The 19,780-nt window shown below is 37.2% G+C and overlaps 1 protein-coding gene across 6 annotated transcripts in view; it reads right to left on the bottom strand.

The window, feature by feature from the left end:
• The window catches only part of CDKAL1 (CDK5 regulatory subunit associated protein 1 like 1), a 538,667-nt gene that overhangs the window by 368,701 nt on the left and 150,186 nt on the right, over window positions 1–19,780 (bottom strand). For all 6 annotated transcript variants that reach the window (XM_010980113.3, XM_010980118.3, XM_010980114.3 and 3 more), the window contains one exon: window positions 17,456–17,552. In XM_010980113.3, coding sequence (XP_010978415.3) covers window positions 17,456–17,552 — 97 coding nt within the window. The remainder of the gene's footprint in view (window positions 1–17,455; window positions 17,553–19,780) is intronic.

Below are 19,780 nucleotides of genomic sequence, written 5' to 3'. Positions count from 1 at the left end.
GTTAAGAAAGCCTATCAACATAAACACAACACATCTTGAGATATAAACTGAAGTTTCATTAAAATATGTTTCTTCACACAGAGCTTCAAGAAAAAAATGGCATAATATGACAACCCACACAAAGGACATGCTGGTATTAAGACGATCTACTCCAAATTTTCTGCTTTATTATTTTAACAGTGAAACCACTTTTAATGAATCTCTACCATGTGCTGGGTACTATGCTCAGGTCCATGGAATACAAAGTCAAATAACAGCGCCTGCCCTAGACACCAGTGACTAAGGGAGATTTCCCAGCATGCCATGCGAACACAGAGGAAAGGTAATAAAATAAGTGTGAGTAATCCAGGAGTGCTTTTCAGGGAACCAAAGGCAATTCCTGAGGGGTGAGCAGGATTAAGACAGGAGAAGCCCACTAAGCAGACTCAGCGTGGCTAGAGTTTAGAACGAAAATGAAAAAAGCAAAGATGTAACCCAAGAGGAAGAGAGCAAGGCAAGTACGAATAGGTCATAAGCTGATATCCCTTCTACTTTAAAAAATCTCCAAAATCAATATTGTTTTCAGAAATATAAAAAGGAGATAAAGAAACTCATAACATCGTCCACTTCTGCTCCCTCAGATGACATCACTCAGAATGGTCTGATGAGCAGACACCAAGATATTTTCCAGTGTTAAACATTTATACATAGTTCTGTTCTGTAGGGTTTTTCCATTACAAATTATGAGACAGACAGATGACATATAAGGTGGAGACCTGCTCTTTTGATTTTTGTTTCCTATATATTGTCTATACATTTAGGTCTACTTCTTTCATTTTACTAGCTGCCCAGTATCTCCTGTATAGATATAAAGCATTCATACATTCCCCTATTGATGGACATTTTTGTTATCCATAATCTTTCATTATTATACAACAATGCTGCAATGAACTCCACTGAGACAAGAACCTTTTTAAAATACTTTACTAAAAATGCAATGGCAAATCTCTTTGAAATATTCCTTTGGCCTCAGTGCCTTATAGGAAATAAGGGAAGACTTGTGAAAACATACGTGACTCCAGCACTGCCTGTCACCACTCCACCCAGCATGATGGTAGTAGTAACAATGATAATTACCGAGAAATTGTCAAAGCAAAGCAAATCTCAGAGAATGTTGGACCTTCAGTCCCAAATAAACCTGCTTAACTGGAGATGGATGTGTCTACCTGGAACTACTGGAACCATAAGGTTCTGGTTTTATTAAGAGAATCCACATGGCTTCCTTACAGAATGTATTCAAAGCCAGGATAATCCAGAGTTCAAAGAGGAAGAAGTAGCCAACAATGTCAAATGCTACAGAGATAACAAGTAACACAAAGACTAAAATGAATATGCTTGATTTCGCAACAAGGGGATCGATGAACTCAGGATAAACACTTCAGCAGTAATGAATCACAAATAAGAAAATGGTGACAGCTGATACAGACATCTCTTACAAAAAGCTGGGTCAAAAGAAGAGAGAGAGGACTCCTAGTAGCTTTAAAGCAGACAAAAACCCTGAGTATACATGTGTTAGTATACTTAATTCTTTCCTTCTTTCTTTTCTTTTTTAAAGTTTACATACTGAGGGGAGAAAGGCCTCAGAGAAAAAGGGAGTGGAGACAGAAGAAACAACTGATGGAGCTAGGTCCTTCAGGAGGTGAAGAGGGTAAGATCCACAACACAGGCAGAGACATAAGCCCAGAATGGGAAAGGGGCCAAGCCATCTTCTAAAAGAAAGGGAAGCATGAAAACAGGTACTAGAAGTCTCATAGAAGTCAGAGAGGGTATTAAGTACATTTCCCATCTGTTGGCCTCAGTTTTCTCAGTGAAATAAGAAGCAAGTTCATCTACTATGAGTGAGAAAGCATGCTGTTAAGTAAGGAGAGAGTGGATGTTTAAGATACCTGTTAAAAGTTTAATAACTGTTAAAAGAAATGAAGACTAAAAATAGCCAAAAACTGCCAGACAGTACTGAGATTCCAGTAAAAATTAGATGCCATGAATTTTTAACAATGACTCCATAGATAGCCGTAATTTTTCTCAGGGCTCAGCAGTTCTTATGCATGAAACAAACCATTAAATAGATTGACCCCAATGTTTGTACATTCCATCATTCATTCATTCATTCAACATCTAACATGTGCCAGGAAGGTTCAAAAGGCTGGGGAAACAACACTAAGAGATTACTAGGATGGACCTGAAAGACATGGAAAAAAGGAAATGAACTATGCATTTTGGATAAGATGAAACTTTATGTAATGGGTTAAACAGAGAACGAAGCAGAGCCAGAAAGGAGAAATAAAGTGGCTGGGGGTTGGAGGAAGGAAAGGAAAAAGGAAGGTAGGGGGTGGGAAAGAGGGTGGGAGGATGGAGAAAGAAAAAGGAGAGAAGAGAACAAGAGATTACCATAGAGTACATATATAAGCATTTAGGATTTCTGAAGAATAGCAAGATCCCAGATCTAGTCATAAGAAATGTTGCTGAAACAGGATGAAGGTGATAACCACTGGAGTTGTAGAAGTAAGGAAGTAAGAGGTTAGAGTATAATACAGAGTCCATATTACATATGGATACTCAGACTGCCCATGATATTAAAAACATGGGTAGGATAAGGAAGGAAGAGTTGGTCAAATTTCCCAGTGAATGTAGGTGAACGACTAATGTATCAGTTGAGATTAAAAGACAGAGAATAAAAGAAATACAATATGAGATAATTCAATGATAGAACGAAACCAAAAAGGCTTTCTTTTGCAGTTGGAGACGTAATAGTTCAAAGGGAATGCTGCACCCAAACTCGCAGCACATGGACTGAATAAGGAGCAGTATCCCTAGAGAAGAGTCAGGACAACATGTGGAAGGAGCAGTTATAAGGTTAAAAAGCTGAGGGCAGGCTAAAACTATAAAACTCTTAAAGGAAAACAGAGCCATAAATCTAGATCAACCTTGTAGAAGACAATGGTTTCCTAATATTACTTCAAAAGCATGAGCAATGAAAGAAAAAAGGAAAGCTGAACACTACCAAGATTAAAACCTCTTGGTGCATCATAGGACACAAGCAACAAAAATACCAAGACAACATCAAAAATAAGAGAAAATTTTTGCAGATTATTTACCTGATGAGGGACCTGAATGGAGAATATATATATAAAGCACTCCTACACCTCAATAAAAAGCCAAATAAACCACTTGAAATTGGCATAAGATCTGAATAGACATTTCTCCAAGGAAGATATACAAATGGCCAATAAGCACATGAAAAGATGTTCAGCATCACTGCCAACCAAAGAATGCAAATCAAAACCACAATGGAGGAAATGAGGAGTTATTGTTTAATGTGCATAGCTTTTCAGTTTGAAAAGATGAAAACGTGCTGGAGCTGAATGGTGGTGATGGTTGCACAGCAGTGTGAATGTACTTAATGCCACGAAACTACACACTTAACATTGGTTAAGACAGTAAATTTTATGTTATGTCTATTTCACCATAATGAGACACACTTCATACCCACTAGGATGGCTATAATCACAAGGACAGACAATAACCAGCATGCGCAAGGCTAAGGAGAAACTGGAACCCTTGTCACACACTGCTAGTGGGAATGCAATAAAATGATGCCACTGCTTTGGAAACCAGACTGGTAGATCCTCAAGTGGTTAAACCATGCGATTCAGCAAGTCCAATCCTAGGTAAACATCCAAGAAAAATGAAAACATATGTCCACACTAAAACTTGTACACTAATATTCACAGCATTATTCCTAATACCAAACGGTAGAAAGAACCCAAGTCCCATCTATTGGTGAACAGATAAACAAAAGGTGTTACATCCATGCAATGAAGTATCATTAAGCCATAAGGGGTAATGGCATATTGATCATGTTAAAACATTATGCTAAGAGAAAGCGAACTGAGAAAAGAAGAAAAATACTGTATGATTCCATGCATATGAAATAACCAGAACAGGGAAATCTTCAGAGACAAAGTAGATTAGTGACTGCCTATGGATGGGTAGTGAAAGAAATGAGCAGGACTGTGTTTCTTTTTGGAGTGATGAAAATATTCTAAAACTGATTGTGATTATGTCACATAACTCTGTGAATATGCTAAAAACCACTGAATTACACACTTTAAATGAGAGAATTGTATGGTGCTGGAATTACATCTCAAGTAAGCTGTTAATCTCCCCTCCCCGCCCCCCCAAAAAAAGGTTGAAGGTGATCAAATGTTCTAATATCAAGGTCATGAAACTCAAGGAAAAACTGAGGAAACGTTCCACTTAAAGGAGATTTAAGAGAAGTGACAACTGAATGCAACTTTGGACCTGAGATTTTTCTTTTCCTATACAAGACATTATTGGAACAATTACCAAGATGTGGTTAAGACCTGCAGGCTAACTTATAGCATTTCACCAATGCTGATTTCCTGATTTTTATACTTGGACTATAGTGATGTAAGCGAATGTCCCTGGTTTTTAAATACATCGATATTTAGAAGTAAAGGGGCATCATGTTGACATCTTACTCTCAAAAGGATCAGAAAACAAATGTGTAAATATAAAAAAAGAATGATAAGCAAATGTGGTAAAATATTAACATCTGGGGAATCTGGGTAAATGGTACGTGTTAATTTTTATTTCTGCAACTTCTCCATGAGTGTGAAATTATGTCAAAATAAAGGTTTAAGTGTGTATGTGGGGGTGTGTGTTGAAGAGATTTTCTTTCACCCTAATAGCCACACAAAATTTACTTGAATGCATATAGCTGAAAACATATCCTCCAATTTTAGAAGAGTATTTGATTATCACATTTGCTTTTATGGCAGAAAATTATAGATGCTACCTACACCTGGTAAGTAACAGCTGGGTGTGAAGGAACCCTAGGACTTCAAAAGGAAGGCTCTACCAAACTTTAAGAAAAGGGGGGAAAAGCATTTGACTGCAAAAAAGTAGGGGAGAAGTTCATTAAATGCTCTAAAGAAAATATTGTGTCATTTCCATTTCTAGTTAGAAGGATACTGGAGGAAGTGGTGGGAGGAAAAAAAGCAGCACACAAGAGAAGACAGTGAAGAAAGGGAAGAGTCGGGGGAGGGGGAATGAAGTGGGAGAGTGGGGAGTTAGGAGGAAAAAGCACAGGTGGGAGGCAGGGGGAGAAGCCAAAACAATGCCGAGTGAGAACAAACTCAAGATTCACACACAGTAATGAAGAATACACTGAATTCATTCTAGGGAGAAGAGGAAAGCTGTTCTTAATTAATACTATAAATTGTAGCCCTGGATACACAAGAGCTTAGTCTCTGGCATATAATTCAAATAAAATAAATAAAACAGTATCTTGTGTCCTTCAGGCACTTAGTTATAAATATACAGGGAAAAAAAGACACGCAGTATGTTCTATTACTGACTCCATATGTTCTTGACAATGAAGAAAGGAGTTGGTGAATAAACAATTCATAAATAACATTAATGAGTCATTCTGCTGCAGAACTTTTAAAAGAAACCCATAAAAATATTTTATTCAGCTATTATGAACTACTCCAAATTTATAACTAAACATATATTGAAGAAACAAACCTATACGAAGTTACCTAAAGCAAATAAAAGACCTATTCTGAAGTTTCCTAATTGTTTAGAGCAGTGCTATCCAGAACTTTCTAGAATGAAAGAAATGTTTATATGCTGTGCTGTCCAACATGGGAGCCACTAGCCACGTGTAGTTACTACGTACTTGAAATGTGGCTGTGACTGAGGAACTGACTTAATTTTAATTAACTTAAATATTCACATGTGGCCACTGACAACCATACTGGAAAGAACACGTTTAAAGTATGGTTAAGACAGCCACCCAGTTTGTGGTGATTTGTTAAGGCAACCTTAGGAAACTGGTACACACCTCGAACACAATTTTGCCAACTAGACTGAAAAACAAAGCACAGTCAGGAAACAAGCTGAGACACCATCCTGCAGTCTGAGGTTCTGCTTTCATACACACTTGAAGTGTCTTTTTTTTCTGAACAACCAGCAATTAGATAAGTTAATGACTAGGAATAACTCAGGGATGGTTAACATTTCCTGAGCAATTCCTAGGCTCTGTCTAACGTGCCATACGCGCCATCACTTTTAATTCTCAACAACACTCCTACGCGTTAGATACTTTGTCCTTTCCTAGGCTGAGGGCACTAAGGCACAAGGATACCCTGCTAAATTCCTGCCAAGTGTTACTAGTGTATCTTACCTAGAATGGCACATTTGGTAAACTTCCCTCTTCCTAGCCACATAGAGGTCACCACTAAATGATCACAGAATGCTGTTGTCCACCTAAACCTGCACTTCCAAGTGACCCAGGCCACAACTATTCCCCCAAACTCTCCCCGACAAGTCACCACCGCCATGCACCCATTCACTTGACGACAACCTATTAAGCACCAACCAAGCACTATGATTATTGTAGGAATGGGGGATACAATGGTGAGAAGTACAAAATCTCTGCTTCGTGGGCCTTCCATTCTTACTGGGGGAGACAAACAACGGAAAATGTTCGTTTCCTATCATGACAGATGCTATAAAGAAAAAATAAAATCTGGGAGTAGCTGTAGGTAGAGAGGGCAATTTTGCTACAGGGGTCCAAGTAAACCTCTGAGCAGGTATCATTAATCCTGGGACCTGAACCCTAAGACAGAAGCATCAATGTGAACCTCCAGGGGGAAGAGTACATACAGGGGCTGAGAGACAGAGTGATGGAGAATGAGGGGCACAGTGGAAGGGGATGAGGTCAGATGATTAGGGGAGTAAGACTATGTGAGACCTTACAACTCATACTATGCATTTAGATTTTATTCTACCTGCAAAAGGAAGTCATTGGAGGGTTAGCAGAACATTTCATCAGCATCGCTCAGGCTAATTGTACTGAGAATATGCCAAGGCTACTCTTTAACCACACCTCTCTATTACTTGGCGTGAGTCTTCTTATACTTGAATGAAGCTGCATGTGGTTTTACTATCTCTTTATTTTATCCTAAAACACTTCAAAATTCAGGAGTAACAAAGATTAATACATTATAAATACACATAAACATTGATATATATATAGCAGAGCACTCTCATTAGCTCTCTTAATTTTGACTGTAAACAAGTAAACTAGGACAACCTGTCATTCTCATTCTAATTAAGAAATAACAAACCAAAACTTTAAAACCACCTAAAAACTCTATCAACCTTTAAAAGAAAAAAATATCTTTCTAGCTCTTCTAAGAACTGTATTATTAAAAGTCTTTTCTATCAAATGTATGTTCAAATTTTTCACTTTTACCATAATGGGAGTTTGACTCAATAACCAGCATTTGACAGGTTGAAGTTCAGGACTGACTTCTCTAAAGAAATATTTTTCTAAAAACTTTTCTTCAAGCTGTTAAGGAAAGTCCCTAACTCTATTAATGGTATTTGAAGAGAGAGTTCAATTTCCAAATCTCTTAAATTTGGGGAAGTCCAGAGCAGTCACTAGCTAACTCCACCGGAAGAAAGATTCCTTGAATTCATAAGCCCGTGCGTGACAGGTCTGCTAATAAGTAACACAAAAGGGCATTTGATGCTACACGTGGCTTAACTTTTTCAACAAAAGCCTTCTCATCTGCCAGTACAGTTTCATCTTCTTTCATCTCTTCATTGAGAAAAACTCTTCCCCAATAGCAGAAATAGCCCTTTCATCAAAAGTTGTATGACAGCACATTCCGCGCACTACTAAAAGCATACTTTCTACCTGAATGGTACCAGTGAGTGATGAACACACAGTAAGAGATAAAAAGTACTAATTGAAAGATGAAGCCAGACTAGATGGATGCCAGCAAAATGAAGATCAGTACCAGGAACTTTCTCCTATTAAATTCAATTAAAATACCTATAAAACTTTCAGTATGAGGGAGAAAAATCTTTAAGCAACAATAAGAAAACTCAGCATGGTAAATAAAGTTAATTACATACAGAAACATTGGGACATTCAAAAATTATAACCATATTAAATAATAGGACATATTATAAAGTGAAAAATTATCTTTAAAGTGATACTAAAGTTGAAAACATAGTACTATAAGAACTAAAATACAGATGTACAGAAATACACATTAGGGATATAAAACATCAACTAACAAACAATGTTATATGTAGCAGGCAGAATAATGGCCTCGCAAAGATGGTCAAGTCCTGATCCCCAGAACCAGAGAATAATTTGCTGTGGAAGAAAGGTCAGAGGGAGATAGCATCTCTGGCCTTAAACACGGAAGAAGGTGGCCACAGGTCAAGGAATGTGGGTGATCTCTAAAAGCTGGAAGGGCAGAGGAAAAGACTCTCCCCTAGAGCCTTCAGAAAAGAATACAGCCCTGTCAATACGTTGATTTTAGTCCAGTAAAAACTCATGTCCAACTTCTTATCTCCAGAATTTTAAGATAATAAATACGTGTTTGTTCTAAGCAACCATGTCTGTGGTAAATTTGTTATGGGGCATACAAAATTAGTACACTGATGAAGAAACATACATATGGCAGAGTTAGTTAGCATCATCAAAGAGGGAAAGGAAACTTTCAAAATAAATGCTGCTGGAATAACTGCGAACAATATGGGAAAAATTACGTTAAATGCACACTTTATATTTAGCAAACATTCACTCAATACATTTATTGAGCCAGACACTGTTCTAAGTACAGAAAACAATGTAAAATATGTAAAACCATAAAATCATAGAAAACTAAGTTCCTGGCTTTATAGAGCTTGTAAGTGTCCACCACAGTAAACTGCAAATAGATTAAAGAGTTGAATAAATCCTTTCCATACTTCAAAAAAAGAAGTTTATAACAGAGAGAGAAAAATAGATACTTTATCAGACCTGTTCCTAGATCCTGGAAACATACATTTGAAGTTTTGAAACCACAAGAAAAATTACCCATTCATTGTCCTCCCCCAAATTCCAAGCTTCTACTATATCAAAATTTTAAAAGGCAATGAAAATGATGCTAAAAAGACACATTTTCTTCACCATGTTAAAACAGGTTAATTTCCCGCTGGAGTCCTTTATATATTCTGGATATACACCCTTTAGGAGACATGTGTTTTGCACATACTTTCTCCCAGTGCATGGCTTGTCTTTTCACCTGCTTAACAGTATCTTTCAGGGAGCGAAAATGCTTAATTTTGATGAAGTCCAATTATCAATTTCTTTTCTCTCATGTCCTAGGTTGTATGTGTGTGTCCTACCTAACCAACAGTTTCCTAACTCAACAAACTGAGTAAAAAAGAGGGGTAGGTGATAAAAGAGTTGAACACTTTCCCAAAGATACATGGATGTCAAATAATCACACACAATATGCTCAACGTCATTAGCCGACAGAAAAAAGCAAATTTAAACCACGATGAGATACTGCTACATACCTAGTAACAGCTGCTAAAATTAAACCGGCAGTATCAAGTTTTGGTGAAGATGTGAAGCAACTGGAACTGCTGGTAGAAAAGCAGAACACTGGCAATTTTCAAAAGGCTGAGCAGACGCCTACCATGTGACCAAGCAGTATCACGCCTGGATACTTAGGAGAACGCAAACATATGGCCACACAAAGACCTATGCACACATGTTTACAGGAGCTTTACTCTTTATAGCCCCAAACTGGAAACACCACAAATTTCCATTGACTTGCTGAACGGACAAACTGTGGTCCATCTATTTGGTCAAATAATTCCATGCAATAAAAAGCAACAAGCTATTAATAATCTCAACAACATGTATGAATACTGAATGAATCATGCTAAGTGAGAAAGTAACGTATAGATACACTTCATTCTATTGCACTTCACTTTACTGCACTTGGTAAATACTGTGTTCTTTTTTTTTCTACAAATTGAAGATTTATGGCAACCCTGTGTCGAGCAAGTCTGTTGGCACCATTTTTCCTACAGTATTTGCTCACTTCCTTCTCTGCGTCACATTTTGGTAATCCTCACAATGTATGTAACTTTTTCATTATTTTATTTGTTATGGTGATCTGTGATCAGTGATCTTTAATGTCACTACTCTAATTCTAGGTTAACACAAACTGCACCCACATAAGACAACAAGCTTAACAGATCACTGACATGACAAAAAAGGATTTAGAATATTACATAAACTTAGCTGATAAAGCAGCAGCAGGGTCTCACAATTGACTCCATTCCGAAAGTTCTACTGTGGGTAAAATGCTCTCAAATAGCATTACATGCTACAGAGAAATCGTTGGTGATAGCAAGAGTCAATCGATGAAGCAAACTTCACTGTTGTCTTAAGAAACTGCCACCCCCCCCCCAACCTTCAGCAGCCATCACCCTGATCAGTCTGCAGCCATCAACACTGAGATTCTCCAGTGACCCTCCACCCCTAAAAACATTATGACTGGCTGAAGGCTCAGATGAAGGCTAGCACTTTGTAGCAATAAAAGCATTATTTAAAATTAAGGTATGTACATTGTTCTCTTAAACATAAAGCTGTTGCACACATAACAGACTATAGTATGGCATAAAGATAACTTTACATGCACTAGCAAAGCAAAAAAAAAAAAAAAATCGTGTGACTCACTTAATTATTTGCTCTATTGCAATGGTCTAAAACCAAACCGACAATATCTCTAAGGTATATCTACAATTCCATTTATTTGACATTTTGAAAAAGGCAAAACCATAGGGACAGAAATCAGAACAATGGTTTCCAAGGACTGTGTGTGTTTGTTAGGTGGGGGTGGGAGTGATGAATACAAAAGGATACAAGGGAACTCTCCGGTCCAATGGAAATGTTCTATATAAAATCAACCAAAGGTGATTTTATTATATGTTAATTATATCTCAACAATTCTTATTTAAAATAAGAAAAGAGTTAGTATCAATAACATATAAGAAAATAACAAATAACAAATAAAGGACATATAGAAGCAACCAAGATTTCTAACACTTCTAACACCGACCTTTTCACATGATCTTACACGTACCAGTCTTTCACTCTGTCCTGTTGATTCTGACTTAAACATTCCATTGAATGCAAACTCCTTCTTTCCACCCTATTTATCACTCATCTGCACTACTCCAAAATACACCTCTTAGAACTATCTCCTCCAAGTTACACTCAAAGGATACATTTCTTGTTATTTCTTCTTCCTTTCAGGTGCCCTAAAGCATGCATGCTTTTCCTTAGATAGGTTTTGCTTAAAAGCCCTTTCTCCTTTCCTTCATCCATCAGACCACTACTCAGCCTCTGAAACCCAAGTCAATAATGGTGTCAACCTCTGTGTGCCCACAGGACTTTATCCCTCTGCATATTTATCATGATTGTTTGTGCCTCTCTCCAGATTTCACTGTCTTTAGGGAAGAGACAAGTTTCATTCAGCTCTGTATCTCTAGCAAATAGTTTCATTCCAGGCACACAGCTGTGCTCTACTAGTAATTCTACTAGTAAGAAAATTAAATAATTCCTTTTTTTTTCTAAAGCTAATACAGAGCATTAACTACATGCCGGGGACCATGCTAAGCATACTAAATGCATTAAACACTTTAACCCTTACAAAACTCAGAGTTAAGTCCTAGTATTACTTCCATTCTACAGACATTCAAGGCACAGAGAGGAGCAGTAACTTGCACAAGGTCACACAGCTAATAAGTGGTGGAACAGGCATATGAACCTATATATAACATAGCTCCTGAATCCATGCTTTTCACTACAATGATGCACTACTTTTTTATAAATCAGTAGGTTAAAAATGTGTATGCATATAGGTAGAACTAGAAGCAGCCATGAAAAAGTGGAAACAACATCTAGGAAGATCTAGGAAGGTACAGAAATGAATGGGCTTTGAAATCTACAAGTCATTCTCTTGTGATACTGCCATTTTGATAATTAAAGGTTAAAAAAATGGAATATGACAAGAAGAAATATTAGTAGAGACAAACAGGAGGACAGTTTCTCCAAGTTTTGCCCTTAACACCGATCCCACTGTTATTATGACATTGTTCCATTTCATGAATTTATCTACCTTTTGCAATACAGTAGATGACAGAAATATTCTAAAATGTATCCTCTTTCAAATGCTGCTTTATACATACACATAATTTTCAAAATTAGCATTCATATTTGAAACAGTCATCATGCTGTCTGACTTTTCAGGATTAGAGCAATCTGCCTCAAAAGATGTTTAAACCACTGCAAATCAACCTGGTAATAGTCCCAGAGATAAGTGGACACCTGGGTTAAACCACATTCTGTTCAGCTCGCCAAAGAAAATATACACCTGCCTGCAGGGCTCACAGCTGGCACATCAGGAAGTTCTATCATTTACAAATTTTCAATATCACATTGCATATTCTGCTGTGAATCGTATGTTTTAAAGTGTTACAACTTGTTTATTAATTCAGTTTATTTAGGATTTCTAGACATATTATACAAAGATAAGCCTAATGACTGAACACCAAGTTCAAATGCAGTCTCTTTATTAACAGAGAATCTACCCAAAATACGCAGTTCTGGAAACATGCTTTCCTGTAACAGAAATGAAAACCAACCTTCCGAATAAATGTCATGCCTGTTAATACTGCCTACTATAAGAAGTGAGAAATAACAATATCTTAAGAAGAACTCAAGCAAATAGTTGTTATTTCAACCATCTATTCCTAACACAACCCCCAGCTGATGGACACAAAGTGTAATTCCATCCGAGCCTTACAGAGAAACTTCCAACTAATCTTATCTCCCGGTCTCTAGGACACATCCCACCACATTTTCCAGGAGACTGTAGATGTTCTAGGCTCAAACCAGATTCCTCTCCCCATGAACTGGAACATGAGCTCTATGAGGACAGGGATCTTTGGTGATTCTATGGACCGCTGCATTCCCAGCACCTGGACTAGGAGCTAGCACTCAGCAGGCACTCAGAAAGTACCTTTCTGAATAGAAAAAAATGACGATGAATAGAAAAAAGGAAATGATGTGAATAGAAAAGAGAACGATGTGGCAGCCCTGGGATTAAAGCCTGGCTTTCCGAGTGCTTAAGTCTATTATTCTTTTTTGCTACCAGACTTTAAAAGAGAACATCCTTTCTGGTTGGCTAACCTAAAAGAAACTTTCCTGTCAAAAAATGAACTGAAGAGAAGGAAAGCAGCATTCAACAGATCGTCACAAGATCTTGGAACTACTGGAACTACCTACAGCTAGATATAGAGTAATCAATGTAAACAAATAATAGTGATTTAAAAAAAAAAGTGACACTGCATGAAAACGAATTCCAAGGTGAATAGTTAACCATCTTTGTATTTGTCAAAAGAGAAATGAAAATTTGCACTGTAAGGTAAAATGTTTCAAGATCACATAAAAATGAAAAAGATCTTGATTCTGCACTGGTTATCTACAAATTTATGTTTACATAACTTTATATTCTAGATACACATCATAAACTTCATTTAATCGTGCTAGGAAAAAAATTTTTTTGGTTAAAAAAAGAACTTTTTATCCAAGACATCTGTGTTTTCAAGTCTGCTCTTTCTCCTCTCTCCCTATGAAAAAATGAGACAGCTTTGCTGTCTAGCATGGAAGAAGCCAGAGATTACTGCCACCAAAGCCAGTTTTTCTGGACCCAGAGGCTGACAGGTGTTACTTCTGGTTTTGATGTTCTACTATTTTCCTTCTGTGCACCACCACATAAATAATATTAACCACAACTAGATTCAGGAGACATTAAGACAGATGATAATATAAAGCCTAGGAGTCAAATCACCAATTGCTATGTGCCCTTACCACACTGCTATCTCCGATTATGGAAACAAATTAAATGCTTCATTTCTAAAGTCTGATATGGTTGGAAATGAACATGTGGCAATGGTAATATTTTTCCTTATGAAGTATCTTCTTGGGTGCTTACTCCATGAGCACTTGCAAAATGGTGTGCAATTAGTACCCTGCTCACCAGCTTTTTCTTTAAACCATTTGGTCAACAGAACTGACACATCCTCCCTGGATTGCGGGGTGACACAGACAAATCCCAGCAGGAGGCGAAAGCACAGGACACAGTTGTAGCTGGTCTTCCCTCCACCTCTGTTAATGCCCTTCATCACAGACATCTGTGAGGGGAAGATTCTGTGAAGGAGCAGCAGTTCCCAAACAGTCTGGAAATTAACTGTGCAACACAATTCTAAACATCCTCATAAAAATAGTTTCCCAAACCCTGAATTTAAGCATCTTCATATTTTTTGACACCTCAAAATTGTTTTTTCTTTGTGTAAACCAGTATAATTCATTTCTTTATTTCATTGTAACTCTATTTCACTGTACCACTTTATTTCACTGTAACTCACTGAATTTCAGAAGGTTTCTGATTTTGTAGCAATTCAACAATTCTACTCGGAAAGAGATCTCTCCAAATGCAGATGATTTTGGTCTCCTACTTCAAATTTTTTTTTAAAATTTTCAGTTCTCCTCAACATGTTTTTTATATATAAAGTCATTTATAATAGATGTCATATAGCTGCCACAGATAAAAATGCTCTATAAAATGAGGCTGACAGAGAATAATCTTCTAGTTTAATAACAATACTAAATGCTGGAGATATAATTAAATCATAACTCTAAAATGTTGCTATTTACAGTGCAATTCTACTTCTGGAAACTTTTCACTGTATACTGATCTAAAATTTAAATAAAACGCCCTTTCTGAGCATTATTATATTATGGATATTTCCTAAAAATTAAGAAACTACTTACATCCAACATTTAAGAAACGTTAAGTAACATATGGTATATCCTTCAATAGATTAACACAGGATTTAAAATGGTTAAAGAGCTCATGGAATAAAATCTCATGGAAAAATATGGACACAAAATTGTTTTGAGATTACAATCAAGCAAAATATGCAGAGGTTAGAAGTCTGGAAAGGATAAGCGAAGTTATAATTATTGAGTGAGGGTGAGAGAACTATGAATTTTCTATTTTTTCAAATGCATTATTCCTCCAGTTATAAAGAAGCTAAATAAATCTAACAAATTTTAATAGTAATAAAATGAGACAAAGTGATAGAATAAAAAGGGTGCTAGATTAAATAGGAAAAAATATGTTTATCTGCGGTAGCCAGGAGTTGACTTCATCCCTGAAAATCGTCTTCCACATCACTAGCCCTTGAGCATCCTCTCTTACACTATCTTGAGAACTTCCCCAACATCCTCACATGTACTCAGCTCTTCACAGCACACAGCAGAGCTCAGGGAAACTTCACCATAATGCACACAGAGAAGAGGCTTTTGTCATACTACAGAAGTCCTACTATTCTTGTAACTTAATTCCTTGAGATGAACTCAAAGATGAATTCCAAGCTTTTACCACACTCCATCTCTAAAACAGAATTCTAACTAGTTTCCTATTTCCCTAACACAGCAGGCTTATGTTTATGGAGAAAGTTGGTCTGACATGAAAAGATAACTTAGGAGTCCATATTCATTTCACTCCTTAAACCAAGAGAAATCAAAATGTAAACAGACAAGTGGTGAAAACAAACTAAAGTTCCCAAACATTCAGGTTCTGTTTGTTTAACATGAGAGTGTTTGTTCAAAGATTATTAAATTTGCCAGTGGGGCAAGGACTTCACAGCAGAAAACAAGTTCATTACACTGAGAACACAGTGTAAGGACCCATCAACCATACATCAAATGAGGGAAACTCAATAAATCTCAGTCCGGGTGCCAATTACTCATCTAGTTATTTTCTAAGAACATACAATATTTTTATTTTTTTTTTGAATTGATAAAGCCTCTTTAAAAGAAGATGGTTACTGAGCACAATGAGATCAGCTTTAGTAGAATGGTGGGAAGGAAGGAGCACCACCCTTTGGTCAACAAATATGGTCTGAATGCTAACTCCCTCTGGGCATCTGTGAACAGTGATGGCCACAGAGAATAAGAGAGCTAGCAGGGGTGGGAATGCAGTTTGGTACAGCCACTATGGAAAACAGTGTGGAGATTCCTCAAAAGACTAGGAATAGACTTACCGTATGACCCAGGAATCCCACTCCTGGGCTTGTATCCAGAAGGAACCCTACTTCAGGATGACACCTGCACCCCAACGTTCATAGCAGCACTATTTACAATAGCCAAAACATGGAAACAGCCTAAATGTCCATCAACAGGTGACTGGATAAAGAAGATGTGGTATATTTATACAATGGAATACTACTCAGCCATAAAAACGGACAACATAATGCCATTTGCAGCAACATGGATGCTCCTGGAGAATGTCATTCTAAGTGAAATAAGCCAGAAAGAGAAAGAAAAATACCATATGAGATCGTTCATATGTGGAATCTAAAAAACAAACAAACAAACAAAAACAAAGTGTAAATACAGGACAGAAATAGACTCATAGACAGAGAATACAGACTTGTGGTTGCCAGTGGGGTGGAGGGTGGGAAGGGATAGACTGGGATTTCAAAACTGTAGAATAGATAAACAAGATTGTACTGTATAGCACAGGGAAATATACACAAAACGTTATGGTAGCTCACAGAGAAAAAAATGTGACAATGAGTGTGTATATGTCCATGAATAACTGAAAAATTGTGCTGAACACTGGAATTTGACACAACATTGTAAAATGATTATAAATCAATAAAAAATGTTAAAAAAAAAAAAAAAAAAAGAGAGCTAGCAGGTAGCAGTGTCCTGACTTCCCAGAGCTCACTGTCCAACAGGGGAATAAGCAGGCCGACCACAAGTGTACAACAGGAGGACTCCTCCATTTAGTCAGTCACCAAACACTGACGCTGCCGACTGTCAGGCGTCGTGAGAAAGGCTGGGAAGCAGGGTGAGGGTTTAAGACTGATAATGCTATCATTGGGAACCTAGTAATTCAAATAGAGAGGTGGGCTTTATTCAAAAAATCATGTAAGTTATAACCCCCCAAAATTGCAACTCTGCAAAATGCAGATAGAGCAAATGACAGGTAACAGCACAGAAAGAACAGGGAAGCCAGAGCCGGGATCAGGGAGGCCGCACAGGTGTCAGAGCGCTTACAGAATGGGTCACGCTGAAGCCAAGACCTGGGGGACGAGCATGGTGAAGTGGGACGTTCCCAAAGAGGCACTTGTATACTATGACATAGCAAGAGATGGTGCTGGACAGGCAGATGCAGACCAGGTTATAAGGAACGAACTTAAATTCCATACCATGGCTTTTTATTGTGCCATTCTTTTTTAAATGAGAGAACCTAGAACACGTTTCTGTGCTAAGTTTAAAAGTTACACAAACAAGACCAAGTTTCAGTGGCAACAGGGAAAGTGTGTGAAAGACAGCTTTAAGTGCAACACAGCTTTAAATAACCTAGAAATCAAAAATAAAATGTGGGGCCACTACATACTTTGACAATGTAAGATTTTTTTTTTGCCTCATCAGGTACAAGCTTACCCCTATGATACTCAGTCCTTTAAGGTAGTCCTGGCGAGGCTGGGCTTGAGGAACACATCCAGCCAGCACTATTTTCTTGTTCTCCTCTTGAGCTTTTCTACAAGATTGAAGAGAAAACCATGTTAATTCTTTTCCTCCCAAGTGTACCCTTGGAAACTGATGTAAGTGCACATAAGTTCCCTAAAAAATAACAAGCCCATCTAGTATGAAGCAGGATTTGCTTACAACAGCTTAAAGAAAATATATTAAGACTTCTGAACTATGTGTCTATTTGTGGTAACATTAAAGAACACAATAGCAGTTCAATCTGATAATGTCTTTCATTATCGTCCCATTATAAAACACATTTTACTTATATAGCGTTCTCAAGGATATAAATCATTCTTGAAAACCACTTTTTCCAGATAGATGTTAGCCATACAAATAAGTTATTTATTTTAAATATTGATGAAAAGATACCTAAAACGTACTACATGATTTCCTAGTCTTTTGTCTAGTATAGAAGTAAAATACACATTTTAAAAACAGAACAGGAAAGAAAGAAACAGAAGGTATAACACTCCCTCCCTCCCGAGGATTCTCACATCTCCTCAGTTCTGCTCCCCAGAGGCTGCCTACAAGTCACAGACTTACATGCATGCTTCCGTCCAGACCATCCCTCACATATGCGGGTATGATGTGTAAGGAAACCTGTGTTCACTACTTACACACAAATAGGAAACATTCTGATTTACAACTTCCGTCCAGTACAACTTGTGTATCTTTCCTTTTGAGTCTTTACCTAAACATCAACTGCATCCTTTTTTCTTCATTTTTTAATTGAAGTATAGTTGATGGACAATATAAGTTACGAGTGTATAATACAGTGATTCACAATTTTTAAAGGTTATACTTCGTTTAGTTATTATAAAATATTGGCTATATTCCCCATGTTGTACAATACATCCTCATAGCCTATTTATTTTATGCATAATAGTTTATGCCTCTTAATCCCTTATCCCTATTTTACCTTTCCCCGCTTCCCTTTCCCCACTGTAACCACTAGTTGGTCCTATATCTGTGGTTTTTCTTTCTTGTTATACTCATTCATTTATTTTTTATATTCCACATGTAAGTGATATCATACAGTATTCACCTTTCTCAGTCTGACTTATTTCACTTAGCATAATGCCCTCCAAGTCCATCCATGTTGTTGCAAGTGGCAAGACATCATTCTTTTTCACGGTTGAATAGCATTCCGTTATGTGTGTGCGTGTGTGCGTACATGTTTACACATGTATATATACACACAAATCACATCATCTGTTGATGGACACTTAGGTTGCTTCCATATCTTGGTAATTATAAATAATGCTGCTATGAACACTTTGGGTGCATGTACCTTTGTGAATCAGTATTTTCATTTTTTTCAGATATATACCCAGGAATGGAATCTCAGCCTTTCTAAACATAACAGTGAGTATACTACTCATTTAATTACTCTTGTTCTGATAGACACTTAGGTTATTTCCCATTTTTCACTATTACAAGTTATTTTACAATAAACATGCATATAGTTATATGTATATACATACATGTACATATATGTGTGTGTGTGTGTATATATATATATATGTGAATGGATGGATGTGTAGGTAGGTGGATGAATGATGGATAGATATCTTTGAATATCTGAGAAAGTATTTCTGGATTAGGAAAACCTAGATGTGAAATCTATGCTAAGCTGTCTATTACCCCAACATAAACTCTAAGAAGTAGAAATGTTCATTCAAAGGAATACACATCTGGTTATTTCACTTGGCGTTTTTTTCCTGTTTATGAGGAAGCTGGGATGTATCTCATGTGGGTGTCACTCATTTGTCCAGGCATGCATGCGTACGGCAAACTCTGCGCTAGAAGACAGTGGTAAGACAGGCAGAGCTAATTATCTTTTCCTAGAAACTATTCACAGTCTTGGTCCATTTTCTATTAAGATTCCAAGTCTTCAGTTCTTTTCCAGCTATGTAGGTTTGGGAATTGTGATGCTTTTTTTTACCTTTTCTGATTGGATGCTCGGGAACTGTGTTTTAGACACCAAACTGACCCCCAAGGAGTCTAGTTTTCTGAAACCAACTGAGAAAGCTAAGGATATCAGCAGCCCAGTTTCCAGACATGTAACTTCTAGACTATACCACTAGGAAGTAAAAAGCCTCTGTACCTTGCACACTTCTGTGTTTCCGTCAACTTTTTCAAGAGTACAAATTCAGAACTAAAAGCCAAAAGTGGGGTGGGGGTGGATTAACAGAACTAGCTGTTTGTGATCAACAGCCACACCAAAACCTTCTG

This window comes from Camelus dromedarius, chromosome 19 (genome assembly GCF_036321535.1).
Source record: "Camelus dromedarius isolate mCamDro1 chromosome 19, mCamDro1.pat, whole genome shotgun sequence".
NCBI lineage: Eukaryota > Metazoa > Chordata > Mammalia > Artiodactyla > Camelidae > Camelus > Camelus dromedarius.
Note: the sequence above shows the minus strand (reverse complement) of the source record. Positions and strands in the feature narration are given on the sequence as shown.